Source organism: Lepus europaeus, chromosome X (genome assembly GCF_033115175.1).
Source record: "Lepus europaeus isolate LE1 chromosome X, mLepTim1.pri, whole genome shotgun sequence".
Taxonomy (NCBI): Eukaryota; Metazoa; Chordata; class Mammalia; order Lagomorpha; family Leporidae; genus Lepus; species Lepus europaeus.
Window position 1 is genome coordinate 43,934,579 of NC_084850.1, and position 14,916 is coordinate 43,949,494.

A 14,916-nucleotide genomic window follows, 5' to 3' on the forward strand; every position below is an offset into this window, starting at 1 on the left:
GAGTTTGGAATTCTAATTTGCATTCCAGGTTAAGAATGTAGGATGAGATGTCAGGTTCAGGGATCCACATAAATTCCCTGTACCTGGGAAGGAAAACAGCTAATATTTCTGAAGCAGTTGGACTTTCACAGGTAACTTTATTCCTAAACATGATGTTCCGCTGAAAAGCAGACAAAAGCTATGTTTGCAGGTCTGTAACTACCTTGCTAAACCCATGGGCAGACTTTCAGTTTTAGCTGCGACATGTAAGAGCTTTGAAGTCATTACTCTCATACATAAAACCAGAACAGTATCTTAGCAGAGAATCAGCAGCTTTTCTTTTTTTTTGGACAGGCAGAGTGGATAGTGAGAGAGAGAGAGACAGAGAGAAAGGTCTTCCTTTGCCATTGGTTCACCCTCCAATGGCCGCCGCGGCCGGCGCACTGTGGCCAGCGCCCGCGCTGATCCGTAGCCGGGAGCCAGGCACTTCTCCTGGTCTCCCATGCGGGTGCAGGGCCCAAGGACTTGGGCCATCCTCCACTGCCTTCCCGGGCAATAGCAGAGAGCTGGCCTGGAAGAGGGGCAACTGGGATAGAATCCGGCGCCCCAACCGGGACTAGAACCCGGTGTGCCGGTGCCGCAAGGTGGAGGATTAGCCTGTTAAGCCACGGCGCCGGCCAGCAGCTTTTCTTAAGACTCATCAGAGAACTGAAATTGTTGAGCAAAACATCACCCCAAATTCTGGAGAAAAAAAGGGAAATGCAGAAAGTGTGTCTCTCCCTACATAGAGCAGAAACAGCTGCAGACTTAAGTGGTGGGGTTGGGGGTCAATTGCATGATAATTTTGATGAATGGCTGGAGACTGAGTATGGAATAGTATGAGAATGAAAGACCCCTGGGGACCTTCCGTCAGGGCGATCCCCACACTTCATGGGCTCTACTTCCAGGAACTCCACCTGATTCTTGCAGTGACGATCCAAGAAATATTCCCTTATGGCTCTGACAGTGGGAAAGAAACGATATCTGTGTAAAATACACCCAGAATCTTCCTCATAACAAGTGTCTGCTCTTCAGCAGAAAAGACTAGCTAGCTGAGGCAAGGGCTTTCTTCCTACTCTAGCCTCCTCTGGGCTCCCAGTTTTATGTAAGGGAGAGAAAGAAGCAACAAACAACAACAACAGAAGCCTTCTAAAGATTACGGTCCCAGGATACAGGCCCATAGAAGACTGGAATTTAATCATAAGATTATAGAACACTTTGACTTCTCCACACTTAGCACCATGCTAACAAGACTAGTGTAGTAACACTGGATGCATAACAGCTAAAAGAGCTACAAGGTGCAGATTCTCTGGGGAGAACTTAAGGAGGCCAAAATGAAGAGAAAAAACAAAAACGACACTGGAGGAATTTGAAGTCTCTGGCACCTACAGTTACAGTAAACATTAAGCAAAACCCAATTCCTAACCAGCTTAACCTGAATGTTCTCATTAAAGGTCTATTTATATCAGTTTCTATTATCCAATGTACTATGTCCAACACAAAATTATAAGGCATGCTAAAAGGTAAGAAAAAGCACAGTCTGCAGATACAAAGCAAACAACAGAACCAGACTCAGATATAATGCAGATGTTGATTATGAGACAAAGGATTTAAACTAACTGATTAACATGTTCATGGCTCTAATAGCTAAAACAGACAACATGCAAGAATCGATGGGCAATGCAAGTAGAAATACAGGGGAACATCATGAAGCTAATAGAAGGATGGAATTGAAAGATAAGTTTATTCCAGGATGGGCATTTGGCATAGTGGTTAAGAAACCACGTGAGACACTTGCATCCTGCCTTAGAGTACCTGGGTTTGAGTCAGTCAGTGCTTTGCTTCGGATTCCAGCTTCCTGCTAATGTAGACTCCAGGTGGTTTCAGGGGATGGTTCATGTGCTTGGGTAACTGCACATGGGAGACCTCGATAGACCTCCCAGCTCCTGTCTTTGGCCTGGCCCAGCCCTGGTTGTTGCAGGCATTTGGAGAGTGATTCAGTGGATAAAATATCTCTGTTTCTCTCTCTCTCTGCCATTTGAATAAATAAAAATAATTTTAAAGGAGAGTTTATTTGGGTGCAAAAAGACTTTGACATCCATGCATAGTTTTTCATTTTATGCATTTTCTATGAACTCGCTGAAGGCCATTGTGTGTGTGGGGGGCATACTTCCAAAAAAGGAAAAAAACATTGTTTTACAATTTCCATTTACACTGAACTCCATATTTGGAGTTATTTTCATTTTTAAATATAGACATCTGCTTTGCTCTTTTTTGATAGTGTAGTGGGATAGAACAGTACTTTATAAAATACATGTACCATGCTTATTTTAATCCAAAAAAACTTAGAAATCTGAAACACATCTGGTTGCAAGCATTTCAAATAAGGGATACTCTACCTATGTGACTAGTATCCTCTAAGTCACACGAATATATTGATGTGACAAATGGAAGAACCCCTCCATGTGACTACAAGAGATTAAAACATCATGATTTTTTTCTGCCTCTATGTGCTATACTTTAAAATAGAAATATCACTACTATAAGTATTTTTAATGTGTATGTGCTGTAGGGGTTAGTTTGTAAACTACCTACCTCTTAATTGAGAAACCATATGAGGGGAGTTAAAAAAGCTCATGGAAATGGAATTGAGAGATAAATTTATGTTGAGTGCAAAATACATTTGAAATGCATGCATGGTTTTTTCATAGTACTCATTTTCTATGAACTTTTGAAGACCCGGTGAATGGAAAGCACTTCCTGTGTGGCACTCTGGGCTACACCCTGGGGTTAGGCATCAAAGACACAAATGAGCAATTCTCTGCAACCAGTAGAGGGTACTGTGGAATTCTCACGGCTCAATGGCCCCCATTACTTCAACTATTAACTGTGCTATTACGTTCTGAGGAGACAGCAGTGAACAAGACTCAAAAGAGAACCTTTCCTCGTGAACTTTCAGTTTAACTAAAACTCTCCACCTTTTGGAAGTGTCAAAAATCTTACATATCCAGGGAGAAAAGAGTGTATGTATTCATTGGGCAGTATGCAAGGCTGGGACACAGGGAGGAGCTGGGGAGAGCAGCTGTCCTGAGGATGTGTCCCGCCCTGCCTGGTGCCTGCCACTTGGCCATGGGCAGCAGAGGGGGTGACTGTATGGCCACCTGCAGCTCTTGACAGGGTAGGGCCCACTTTCTTGGGCAAGTGTGGGCACTAAGCAGTGACCGGGTGAGCTGCCATTCTGGAATAAGCAAAAGGCAGTGTGGCCGGAGGAAGGACTCAGGGCGCGGACCGGTGTTCTGTTTGTTAGGGCCGCAGGCACAGGTGGGCTTCTCTCACAAGAGGGGCACTGCTGTCCCTGCATGGGGAGCGCAGAGCAGTTCTGGGAGGGAGCTGCCTTCCTCCCCTGCGCGGCTCCGTGAAGCAGTGAAGGAAGGAAGGCCCACTGTGGTGGCCTCGTCCCTCGCGGGCTTTGGTGCGGACAGCCCCTGTGCCATGAGCGCCCGGGCAGGGGCGACAGCAGCTGGCGCTCAGAGACTGGGGTGCAGAGGCGCCGAGGGCCAGGCTGGTATCCATCCGCTGCGCCCTGCGACGTGGCTCTCGCCGGCCCCGGCAGGCTGCGCGCCCCCCGACCCGTCGGCCTGCCGGCCCCAGAGCCCGGGGCGGCACAGCAGCTGTGGTGCTGGTCGCGCCGCGAGCAAGCGTGGGAGGCGCCCAGGCCTGGCCTGGCGGTCGTGCGGGCCCCGCCCAGCTTGGGGTGGGAACTAGGGTGGGCCTGGGAGGGGGCGTCGAGGCGCTGGCGCCGAATCCCTCCGCCCCCTTCCCGACACCCTCGCGGTGAGCGAGCGGTCCCTGCCGCATCCTGCGCAGCCCCGGACGGGTTTGGTGCAGAGGCGCGGGGGGCGGGCCGCGGCTTGGCCGTTCTGGGCGCCGGGAAAGCGCTGGGGATCCCAGAGCGCGCGCGAGAGAGGAGAAGCGAGGAGGGGAAGGCTGAAGACCGGGGCCCTGAGCCAGTGAAGGCAAGTGGGGGGAGGTGGGGGTTGGGGGCTTCCTCCCCCCACCGCCGCCGGCCGGCTGACAGCCTGGCCCAGCACCCGGGCAGCCTGGCTAGGAGGTGGTGACCGGAGCTGGTTCGGCCGGGCCAAGGGTGGAGGGGTGGTCAGAGAGGCACGCGCACATTGTCTGGAGGCAAACCGCGCGTACTCCTTGCCAGCTAGGTTTCCAGAACCCCCGCCTCGCCCTCAACGGTGCCTGTGCTGGAAGAAGGCAGTGGGGTGGCAGCTGCTGGAGAAATGGCGGAGCGGGAGCTGGGAGGCGGGGCCTCAAACAGGTGTCTGAGCCCAGTGGCAGCCGGTTGGAGTTAGGTTTCCTTTGGCACTCTGGCCCTGATTGCAGAAAGGTGTCCGTTTTGTCCCGAGTCCTGAGTGCTGTCTCTTCCAACAGGCTGAGGTTGATGTCAACATATCTTGATTGCACGGTAGGTCTGGCATGTCGGTTTAAATCTGGAAGGGGCTGGGGCGTGAAGACACCAAAATGAATTGTTCAGCTGCCTTTAATCAAACACTGTTTTGTTCTCTTTCATATATAGATCCTTACACCCAGTTTAGCCCAGGCAAATGGGCATGGTAAAGAGTTGGTTGAATTTCACAGCATGTGAATAGTGTGATATTTATCCACCATTCTTTTTTAGGATCTATTTTTTTAAACACCCGGGTCTATTTTAAGTAGTATGTTGATATATGGGAATGGAGGTTCAGAGTAGAGGGAAAATATCTTTCTACAGGCTCATTTCAGGACATTTGGAGTCAATCTGCTTCTTCAGTTTTGGTTCTTCAAGAAACTCCATCTACACCCACTCCTTGCAGCCCCTGTCACTTTAGAGACAATCCCACAGAAGATTTGGGGATATTTCTGCTCATCGACATCTGAGGAGCTATAAGACTTGTTAGACTTTATTTACATAGTTCCTGATTCTTAAGAAGAAGGTGTTAGAACCCCCATTCTGGGCATCTGCCCATGAACCTCACATTTTCTACTGTTGTCAACATATTCTCCTGCTGTTTGCTGAATATCCTTCCTTCTTTCATAGGGTGTGGTTCTTCAAAAGACTCTTCTTTGCTGGAAAGGAGAGCATCTCCTGAGGACTTCTGTATAGGAGGCTGATACACGTGGTGAATGGTTTATAATCCAGGTATGTAAGGGGAAGAGACATGGAAAGATGGTGTTGAAAGAACAGTGCTCATATCTTCCCTGTCTCGCTTTTAAATACAGTGTCCAGGATCTACTACCTATTCTTGCATCTTGCTTTCTGTTCAGGTAGAGTGGTTGGCCTTCTACTATGATAATGACTGACTTCAAACTTGGGAGGAGTTATAATCAGACAGGCTGTGGGGCCGGCACTGTGGTGCAGTGGGTTAAAGCCCCAGTCTGCAGCACCGTCGTCCCATATGGACACCGGTTCATGTCCTGGCTGCTCCTCTTCCGATCCAGCCCTCTGCTATGGCCTGGGAAAGCAGTAGAAGATGGCCCAAGTCCTCGGGCCCCTGCACCTACATGGGAGACCTGAAAGAAGCTGCTGGCTCCCGGCTTCGACTCAGCTCAGCTCAGCTCTGGCTATGGCAGTCATTTGGGGAGTGAACCAGTGGAATGGAAGACCTCTCTCTGTCTCTCTCTACCTCCCTCTGTAACACTGTCTTTCAAATGAATAAAATAATTCTAAAAAAAATTAGACAGGCTGCAGGTCTTGGGGAGATGCCTGGGCAACTACTGGGGAGGCACAGAGAAGTGGGAAACATGTAACATGGCATTGAGTATACAAGAGCATATGCTACAACCCTTTGGATATTGGGCCATCTCAGTCTCTGTTGTTTTCTTTCTTCTGCCTTGTTGTCTACCCAGGTTCCTTTCTAGGTTCCTATAGGAATCTGTAGGTATATGTTCACATGAAAATCAATTGAGAAAGAACAAGGTGGGTCCAAGGTGGGTATGAATGTGAACCATCCCTGTTGATTGGGATGGGGGGTATGGCTGTTGGCAACTGGTGGAGACCAGATCTTGGAACATCTTGGAACCATTGTGTTTCAACTTTCCAGACACCTCTGCCATCATATTTGTGTATAGGTCATGGGGATGGGGGAGCCAGGGTTGTGTTTATAGGGTAATTGATAAATATTGAGGTAGGAAATGTAAAGGGAAGCCATGAGGAAGACCAAAGGGATAAAAGTGTGAGGCAAGTATTTGGTTTAGAGACTGGAGTGTAGATCTGTCAATCAAATACTCAAAATTCTCATCCTGCCTATGTTTTTGCCAATAGGACTGTCTTTGAGCCAGCTACAGGGTTTTTCTTTTTTTTTTTTTTCTCCCGTTGTTGATTTAAAAATTGACATTCTTTTTTTTTTAACTTTTATTTAATGAATATAAATTTCCAGTATACAGCTTATGGATTACAATGGCTTCCCCTTCCCATAATTTCCCTCCCACCCGCAACCCTCCCCTCTCCCGCTCCCTCTCCCCTTCCATTCACATTAAGATTCATTTTCAATTCTCTTTATATACAGAAGATCAATTTAGTATACATTAAGTAAAGATTTCAACAGTTTGCACCCACATAGAAACACAAAGTGAAACATACTGTTTGAGTACTAGTTATAGCATTAAATCAAAATGTACAGTACATTAAGGACAGAGATCCCACATCAGGAGCAAGCGCACAGTGGCTCCTGTTGTTGACCCAACAAATTGACACTCTAGTTTATGGCACCAGTAACCACCCTAGGCTGTCGTCATGAGTTGCCAAGGCTATGGAAGCCTTCCACATTTGCCGACTCTGATCATATTTAGACAAGGTCATAAAAGACAGGGTGAGGATAGTAACCAATGATCCTAAGAGTGGCATTTACCAGGTTTGAACAATTATACAGCATTAAGTGGGGAAGAGGACCATCAGTACACACAGGTTGGGAGTAGAGCCATTGGTGGTAGAGTAGAGGTTATGATTACAAAGGAATGAGGCCCAAGTGCACTAGACAGGGTCTAGATTTAATTTAATTTAATTTTTATTTTTTAGACAGGCAGAGTGGATAGTGAGAGAGAGAGAGACAGAGAGAAAGGTCTTCCTTTTTGCCATTGGTTCACCCTCCAATGGCCGCTGCGGCCGGCGCATCGCACTGATCCGAAGCCAGGAGCCAGGCACTTCTCCCGGTCTCCCATGCGGGTGCAGGGCCCAAGGACTTGGGCCATCCTCCACTGCACTCCCGGGCCACAGCAGAGAGCTGGCCTGGAAGAGGGGCAACCGGGACAGAATCAGGCGCCCCGACCGGGACTAGAACCCGGTGTGCCGGCGCCGCAAGGCGGAGGATTAGCCTGTTAAGCCATGGCGCCGGCCAACTACAGGGTTTTTCAACACCAGAAGCAAGGAAGGAGGAGAAAAGTGCACTAGGTCATTGCAGGGTGGTATGAGGCCTGCCTATATATAACTATAGGGCCCAGTCACGTGTACCAGCATGGGTCAGAGGGTCTGGGCACCTCTTAGCCTCTCTAACTCAGCAAGCTCACCTTGCATCCCTGTTGCTGTTTGCTGCAGAGAAAGAAACAGTAGTACTTGGGCAGGGCATTGTTGGGTATTAGTGTGAGTGTGTGCAAGGAGTAGAAATGAAGTAGAGTTTTCTACTAATCCACTTCTCCTAGCAACACAGTCCATCTCTGTTCTCTTTCCTTTGTCTGTGTGCTGTCTGCATAGAGAAGTACAGTTGGAGGAGACTCAAAGCCCATTTCTGTCTTCCAGCTCAGGTCCATCTCCAGTGGTGGCTGTAGTGGCTTTGGATAGGCAGAAGATCATCACCTTCAGCAAGTCTGCACCCACGAACCGTCATCCGCTTCCAGCCTGATTGTGCCTCTGACCTCTGTATCATTGACAGAGTTTGTGTGACTGCTGAACTGACAAGTAACTCTAACTCTTGCTACCACAAATTTTCCCTGACCTAGTAAAGAGTGTTAAGGCACCTAATTGAGACACTAAGAACTGAGGCCAAGACTGCCCAAGACTTCAGTCATGCCTGGGAATAAGAATAAGATGAGAGTTCAAGCCAAAACTGAAAAAAAGACAGGTGTACAGGCTAAAGCTGGAACAGAGAGGGAAGCTGCTGGTGCGGGCAAGCCTGTAGCTAAGACCCGGGCCAAAGCCAAAGCCAAAGCCGGGTCTAAGACTGTTCCACTGGCTGAGATGAAGACAATGTCTAAGAACAGGGCTGTGGCTGAGATGAAGGAAGGAGCCCTGTCAGAGGCTAAGGCTCCAGCCAAAGCAGTGGCAGATTGTAGCCCAAAGACTAAGGGTGACACTAGCAGATCCACAGGTAAAAATGAGGCTGGTACTGATAGCTGCTTCTGGGCTGGGAAAGAGGCTGGGATCAATACCTGGGTCTGGAATGCAGAAGAGGCAGGTAATCGTCCCAGGGCTAAGGATGAAAAGAAAACTACTGTCAGGGCCCGGGTCTCTGCTAAAGAGTCAGAGGCTGTGTCTGGGCCCAGCTGCAAGCCTGGGTCAGGGGCTGAGGAAGAGGAGGAAGAAACTGTTATTGGGAACTGGTTTTGGGAAGGAGATGATACTAGTTTTGACCCTAATCCTAAACCTGTGTGCAGGATAATTAGGCCCCAGCCTGTGGATGAAATTAATGAAAAAAATAGGCCCAAGGACTGGTCGGAGGTCACTATCTGGCCTAAAGCCCCTGCTGTAACTCCAGCAGTGCTGGGATTTCGATCGCAGGCCCCGTCTGAGACAAAGCCTTCTTCGTATGTTGTTCTGGCCTCAGCTGAGGAAAATACCCGTTCTTTGCCTGCAACAACAGCTTGCTCTTCTAGGGGCGCTCGCTCAAACTCACAGCCTGTCCCTGAGTACCCATTTGGATCTGACCCTTGCATCCAGACCCTGGATGAAATTAGACGCCAAATCAAGATCCGGGAGGTCAATGGGATTAAGCCATTCGCTTGCCCTTGTAAAATGGAATGCTACATGAATTCTGAGGAATTTGAAAAACTTGTTAGTATACTGAAGTCAACTACTGATCCTCTCATTCATAAAATAGCACAGATTGCAATGGGCATCCATAAGGTTCATCCATTTGCCCAAGAATTCATCAATGAGGTGGGTGTAGTGACACTTATTGAAAGTTTGCTCAGTTTTCCTTCCCCCGATATGAGAAAAAAGACTGTAATTACTGTGAATCCTCCTTCTGGGGATGAAAGACAACACAAGGTTGAATTACATGTTAAGCATATGTGTAAGGAAACCGTATCTTTTCCATTGAACTCACCTGGGCAGCAATCTGGATTAAAGATACTAGGGCAACTGATGACTGAGTCTGTCCATCACTATATTGTTGCCAATTACTTTTCAGAGCTTTTCAATTTACTTTCCCAGGGAAATCGTAAAACCAGAAATCTTGTTCTGAAATTGCTTTTGAATATGTCTGAAAATCCATCGGCAGCCAGAGACATGATTAACATGAAGGCATTGACAGCATTAAAACTCATCTTTAACCAGAATGAGGCAAAAGCCAACCTTGTTACTGCTGTGGCCATATTTATTAACATAAAGGAGCATATCAGAAAGGGCTCAATTGTAGTTGTTGATCACTTGAGCTATAATACACTGACAGACATTTTCCGTGAAGTTAAAGGGATTATTGAGGCAATGTAAAATCAGCCAGAAAGAGAGCACTTGGAACCATCTCCTAACTGTCACACTGTGCATCCCTGGAGAGCTGTGTATAATGTTTTGGTCATTACAGTGTGAACATTATACATTACATCTTTAAACGATGTTACCTGTGACAGGCTCTAGGTTTGAGCTAAACAGTTTTTGGTGTGTCAAATGAATGTTATGTCCTGAGCTGAAGATGTTTGTTGATTTTTGTCTTGTCTACATTGGCACATATTTAACATTTTACTTAAGAGTGTGAACCAGTTCATCATGAGTAAGCTAGCTTGTTCATTAGTTTCTGTGTATTTTTGGTCTCAATTGTCAAAAAAGAAATTATCTTTGAATTTGTTATCTAATTACAGAAATAAAGCTTATACACACAAATAGATAACTAACAGTACCTGGAATGTATATCTATTTGTTCATTGCCACTTGTGCCCTCTAGACACATAGAGGAGACAGGGGTTATAGTTCATTGAAGAGGAACTCTTTTCTCCCTGTTCCAGCTGCATCAGATATTCATCCTACAATGCAGAAATAGCCCTGAATCTCAAACAAAATGTTCATTTTTCTATTTTGCTGCTACAATTTTGCTTAAATTGTCAGGCTATTCCATTTATAGCAAACTCATCTGACAGAAGAGAAGGGAGGCAGATATAGGGGGAACATATTTCTTTAATACCCACACTGTCAGATACTATGTTGCACTTACAAGGTTTTTTTTCCTCTTGCAGTGATTCTGTGAGCTAAGTAGTTGTATTCTTAGTAAAACTCATTTTTGTGGGTACCCTCCAGTGAGAACTGAAGAGAGTACATACTTTTTCCTGGATTCCCACAGCAGGCAGGTGGCATAGGTGTTTTGTCTGACATCAAAACCCATCTCACCCTACTGCCTTACAGTCCTTTACTTTTTAGGTATTTGCCTTCAAATCTCAGAAACTTTGGTCTTAGTGGTTTAATTTTGTATTGGACAATGTCCCTGCCAAGTTTTGTAGTTGTTAACCACCTCCAAATATTCTTATCCATTAGGCCTCTATCTCTACCTGTCTGGAGGTCAGGAGAAAAGTCTGAGATGAATGTATGGACTTTACCTGGCAGTATCTGGGATGTGGTAGGTGTTAAAAACTTTACTGAATTAATGAGATATAGTTTTAGAGTCATCAGCAAGTGAAACTTGCAATATACCCTTATCTTTTTCTGTCCATATTTACATTTTTTTCAAACAGCTGGAATCATTCTGTACATTGTTTTATGCCCTGCATCTTCAAAGGTAATTGCTTTCTTCTCCCATGCAAAATTATACCTCCATTTTCTTTTTTTTTAAAAAAAGATTTATTTATTTATTTGAAAGGCAGAGTTACAGAGAGGTAGAGGCAGAGAGAGAGGTCTTCCATCTGCTGGTTCACTCCGCAGATGGCTACAACAGCTGAAGCTGCACTGATCCAAAGCCAGGAGCCTCTTCCCGGTCTCCCACGAGGGCGCAGGGGCCCAAGGACTTGGGTCATCTTCTACTGCTTTCCCAGGCCATAGCAGAGAGCTGGATCAGAAGTGGAGCAGCCAGGACACGAACTGGTGCCCAGAAGGGATGCCGGCACTGCAGGTGGCGGCTTTACCTGCTATGCCACAGCACCTCCCCCCCCCTCCATTTTCTTTTACTATTTGTAATTTACTCTTCTGTGTGTCATAAAAAAGGCCAAAAGGCTCCATATTTTACAAGTAGGCAAACCCAGTTTCTGCACTTGTACCATCTAAAACTATATAGAATGAACTGTAGCTTCAACAACTGAATAGGAAAACTGAGAGGGAGGCTGCTCTCTTAAATTCCAATGTAGTGATTCCTGAAAGTCTTTGTAGTCCAGAAAATATTCCTAAGACCATTGGGTTATGGCTGAGTTTTCTTTTTTTTTTTTTATTTTTGAAAGTCAGAGTGGACAGTGAGAGAGAGACAGAGAGGAAGGTCTTCCTTTTGCCTTTGGTTCACCCTCCAATGGCCGCCGCGGTAGCGCGCTGCAGCCGGCGCACCGCGCTGTTCCGATGGCAGGAGCCAGGTGCTTCTCCTGGTCTCCCATGGGGTGCAGAGCCCAAACACTTGGGCCATCCTCCACTGCACTCCTGGGCCACAGCAGAGAGCTGGCCTGGAAGAGGGGCAACCGGGACAGGATCGGTGCCCCGACCGGGACTAGAACCCGGTGTGCCGGCGCCGCTAGGCGGAGGATATGGCTGAGTTTTCTAAAATCCCTGTTAGGAATTTCAATCCCTGGTCTAACCTAAAGTCTCTGTGCAAATATCAAGTCATATGCTTTGAGATTTTCAGACAGTTAAACTAAAACAAAATTATCTGTAAGTATTGTTTGTAGCTTGCTTCACCCTCCAACTGTATATTGTGGAAATCTTTCCATGTCAGTAGATATGCTTTTCCAACATATATTTTACTCAATGCTTTTTTGTAATATTAATAGTTGGCATACAGTGTTGTAATCTTTCATAGCATATTCTCTTAATATATATATATATATATATACAAATTTATTCTTTTACAAAAATAGGAGTATAGGATTCTGCAGCTTGCCTTTCTCTTGTAAGTTATCTGTCTAATTTAGTATTATACAGATCTACCATGTGCTTTTTATTTAATAGCTTGATATTTATTGACATACATGTATTTATTGGTATTTATTAACATATATTAAACTGCTTAAAATGTACAATTTGATAAGTTTTGACATGTACACTCATGAAATTATAAACACAATCAAAATAGTGGACATATCTATCACTCTGAAAAGTTTCTGAATGTCTCTTTGTAATCCTTCCCTTCTACCTCTCCTTGTGTTCCCCTACCCCCAGTGATAGTCTCTGACAACATAAAAGAATCCATGCAGTCATTGGTATTTTCTGTAAATATGTATAAATAGAGTCATATAATATGTACTCTTTGGGGCAGGGATCTTACATAGTTCATTCATAATTGTGTGATATTCATCCACGTCATGTGTCTCAATAGTCCATTGCTTTTTATTGAAAAGCAGTATTCTACTGTATGATTTTTCCATAGTTTATTTATCCTTTCACCAGTTGTTGGACATTTGAGTTGTTCAGATTTGTGCTGTTACAAATAAAGCTGCTGTAAACATTTGTGTACAAGTGTTTCTATGGACATATGTTTTCATTCCTCTTGGATAAATACCTATGAATAGGACGACTGGGTCATATGATAGGTATACATTTGTCTTTTACATTTTCCAAAGTGGTTGTACCATTTTATACTCCCACATTAGTGAATGACATGTATGATTCCCCCATATCCTTGCTAACCCATGGTATAGTCTATCTTTTTAGTTTTATCAAAATGTCATTGTGGTTCTAATTTGCATTTCTTTAATGACTAATGATATTAAATATCTTTTTATATGCATATTTACCACTCATATATTTTGGGTGAAGTATATATGAACCTTCTACCCATTTCTTTTAAAATTAGATTGTTGATTTGTGTTGTTTTTTGGAGTTACAATCAAAAAATTTGTCTTAATACAAATACTGGCATTGGCCATACAATTTTAGAAGATTTATTTAATACTGAACTGCTCAAACTTGTTCACGGAAACATTTTGACTTGGATTAATGCTTTATATCCCCACATATACATTAAAAATTCCACACACTAATGAAAATGGTACACTGCCAATAACTGATTGCTGTCACCCATTTTTGCACTCACAATCATATATTTTAGGCACCCTTTAGTCCCATGGGAAGAAGTAAGTTCAGAACTTCCAATAACCAGAGGAAGAGAAAAAGATGTTTTGAGAATGAAATGTTTCTTGACATTGTAGATTTTTAAGTATGTTCTCCATGTATGTAGCATGCTAGCTGATGTCTTTTGGCATAATTTTTAACATGTTTTTCATGAATAGGACCCACGTTGGGGTCCTCCCAAAAGCCAGATAAATCTCACTTACCTCTTGCAAAATACCAATGTAGAAGCACCGATCTTCTTTAACGTTCTGAGCAGTTTCTCACAATACACACTAGACGGGGAGTTTGTGAATCAGAAGTTCAGTCTAATTCCATGAAGTGTGGCAGTAGCAGACTTGTATCAAGGTTTCTTCACCCTCTAGTATTCTACATAAGTGGAGGGCACACCCTGGCCATGGGCTTTAGTAGCCCCGTGCTTTATTGTGGATGGATTTGTGGGCAATTTGCTTGTGAGAGTCAGGTTATAAAGACCTCTTTACTTACCCCGTTCTTTGGCTGGAGCTCAGTGACCTTGTAGAGGTGCTGGCGTCAGAGAGCAGCTATGTCCTAGAGGCAGCTGCAAGCACCTGTTGAGTTTCAAGGTTTTAAAAATACAGGCAGTAGATACAAGCCCATGATCAGATACATGTTTTGCAAATATTTTCTATTAGTGTATGGGTTATCTTTATTACAATGCTTTTCAAAGAGAAGTTTTTTTTTTTGTTATATCTTTCCTTTTAGAAATTTATTTTTCCTTTTAAGATTTATTTATTTATTTAAAAGGCAGAGTTACACAAAGGCAGAGTGAGAGAGAGAGAGAGAGAAAGTCTTCCATCTGCTGGTTCATTCCCCAGATGGCCACAATGACCAGAGCTGTGCTGATCCGAAGCCAGGAGCCGGGAGTTGGGCCATCTTCCACTGCTTTCCCAGGCCATAGCAGAGAGCTGGATTGGAAGCGGAGCAGCCAGGACTCTAACTAGCGCCCACATAGGATGCCAGCACTTCAGGCAGTGGCTTTACCCGGTACGCCACAGCTCTGGCCCCAGTACAGTGTTTCTGTGTACCTCATAGCCATTTTCTCCTGTTACTACCATGTATTGGTATGGTGCCTTTGTCACAATGAACCAATATGTGTTCATTATTATTAACTAAATCTGTACTTCATTCAGACTTCATTAGTTTTTATCTAATATCCTTTTCCCAGTTCTCCAGAGACTGCCATATTATGGTCGTCACGTCTCTAGGCTCTTCTTGGCAGTGACGGTTTCTCCGACTTTCCTTAATTTAAATGGCCTTGATAGTTCTGAGAGGTACTTGCCAGGCCTTTTGTTGACTGCCTGTCAGTTAAAATTGCATGATGTTTTTCTCCTAATTAGGCATGATTATGAGTTTTAGCCATATACCAATGTGAATTATCACTGTTCGTGTTGATCTTGAAGTGTTTGTTGGGCTTCTCTAAAGTAACT

General features: G+C 44.8%; 1 protein-coding gene across 1 annotated transcript; it reads left to right on the forward strand.

Moving 5' to 3' along the window:
• The first annotated feature begins 7,951 nt into the window (after positions 1-7,951).
• GPRASP3 (G protein-coupled receptor associated sorting protein family member 3) lies at positions 7,952-10,735 on the forward strand. The gene has a single exon (XM_062183346.1). It carries the CDS (start codon positions 8,066-8,068, stop codon positions 9,707-9,709), a length of 1,644 nt encoding a protein of 547 aa, XP_062039330.1. The 5' UTR covers positions 7,952-8,065; the 3' UTR covers positions 9,710-10,735.
• The last annotated feature ends 4,181 nt before the right edge of the window (positions 10,736-14,916 follow it).

Excerpts from the sequence above, each read along its gene's own strand:
- GPRASP3 (XM_062183346.1), top strand. The coding sequence starts at position 8,066 with ATGCCTGGGAATAAGAATAAGATGAGAGTTCAAGCCAAAACTGAAAAA.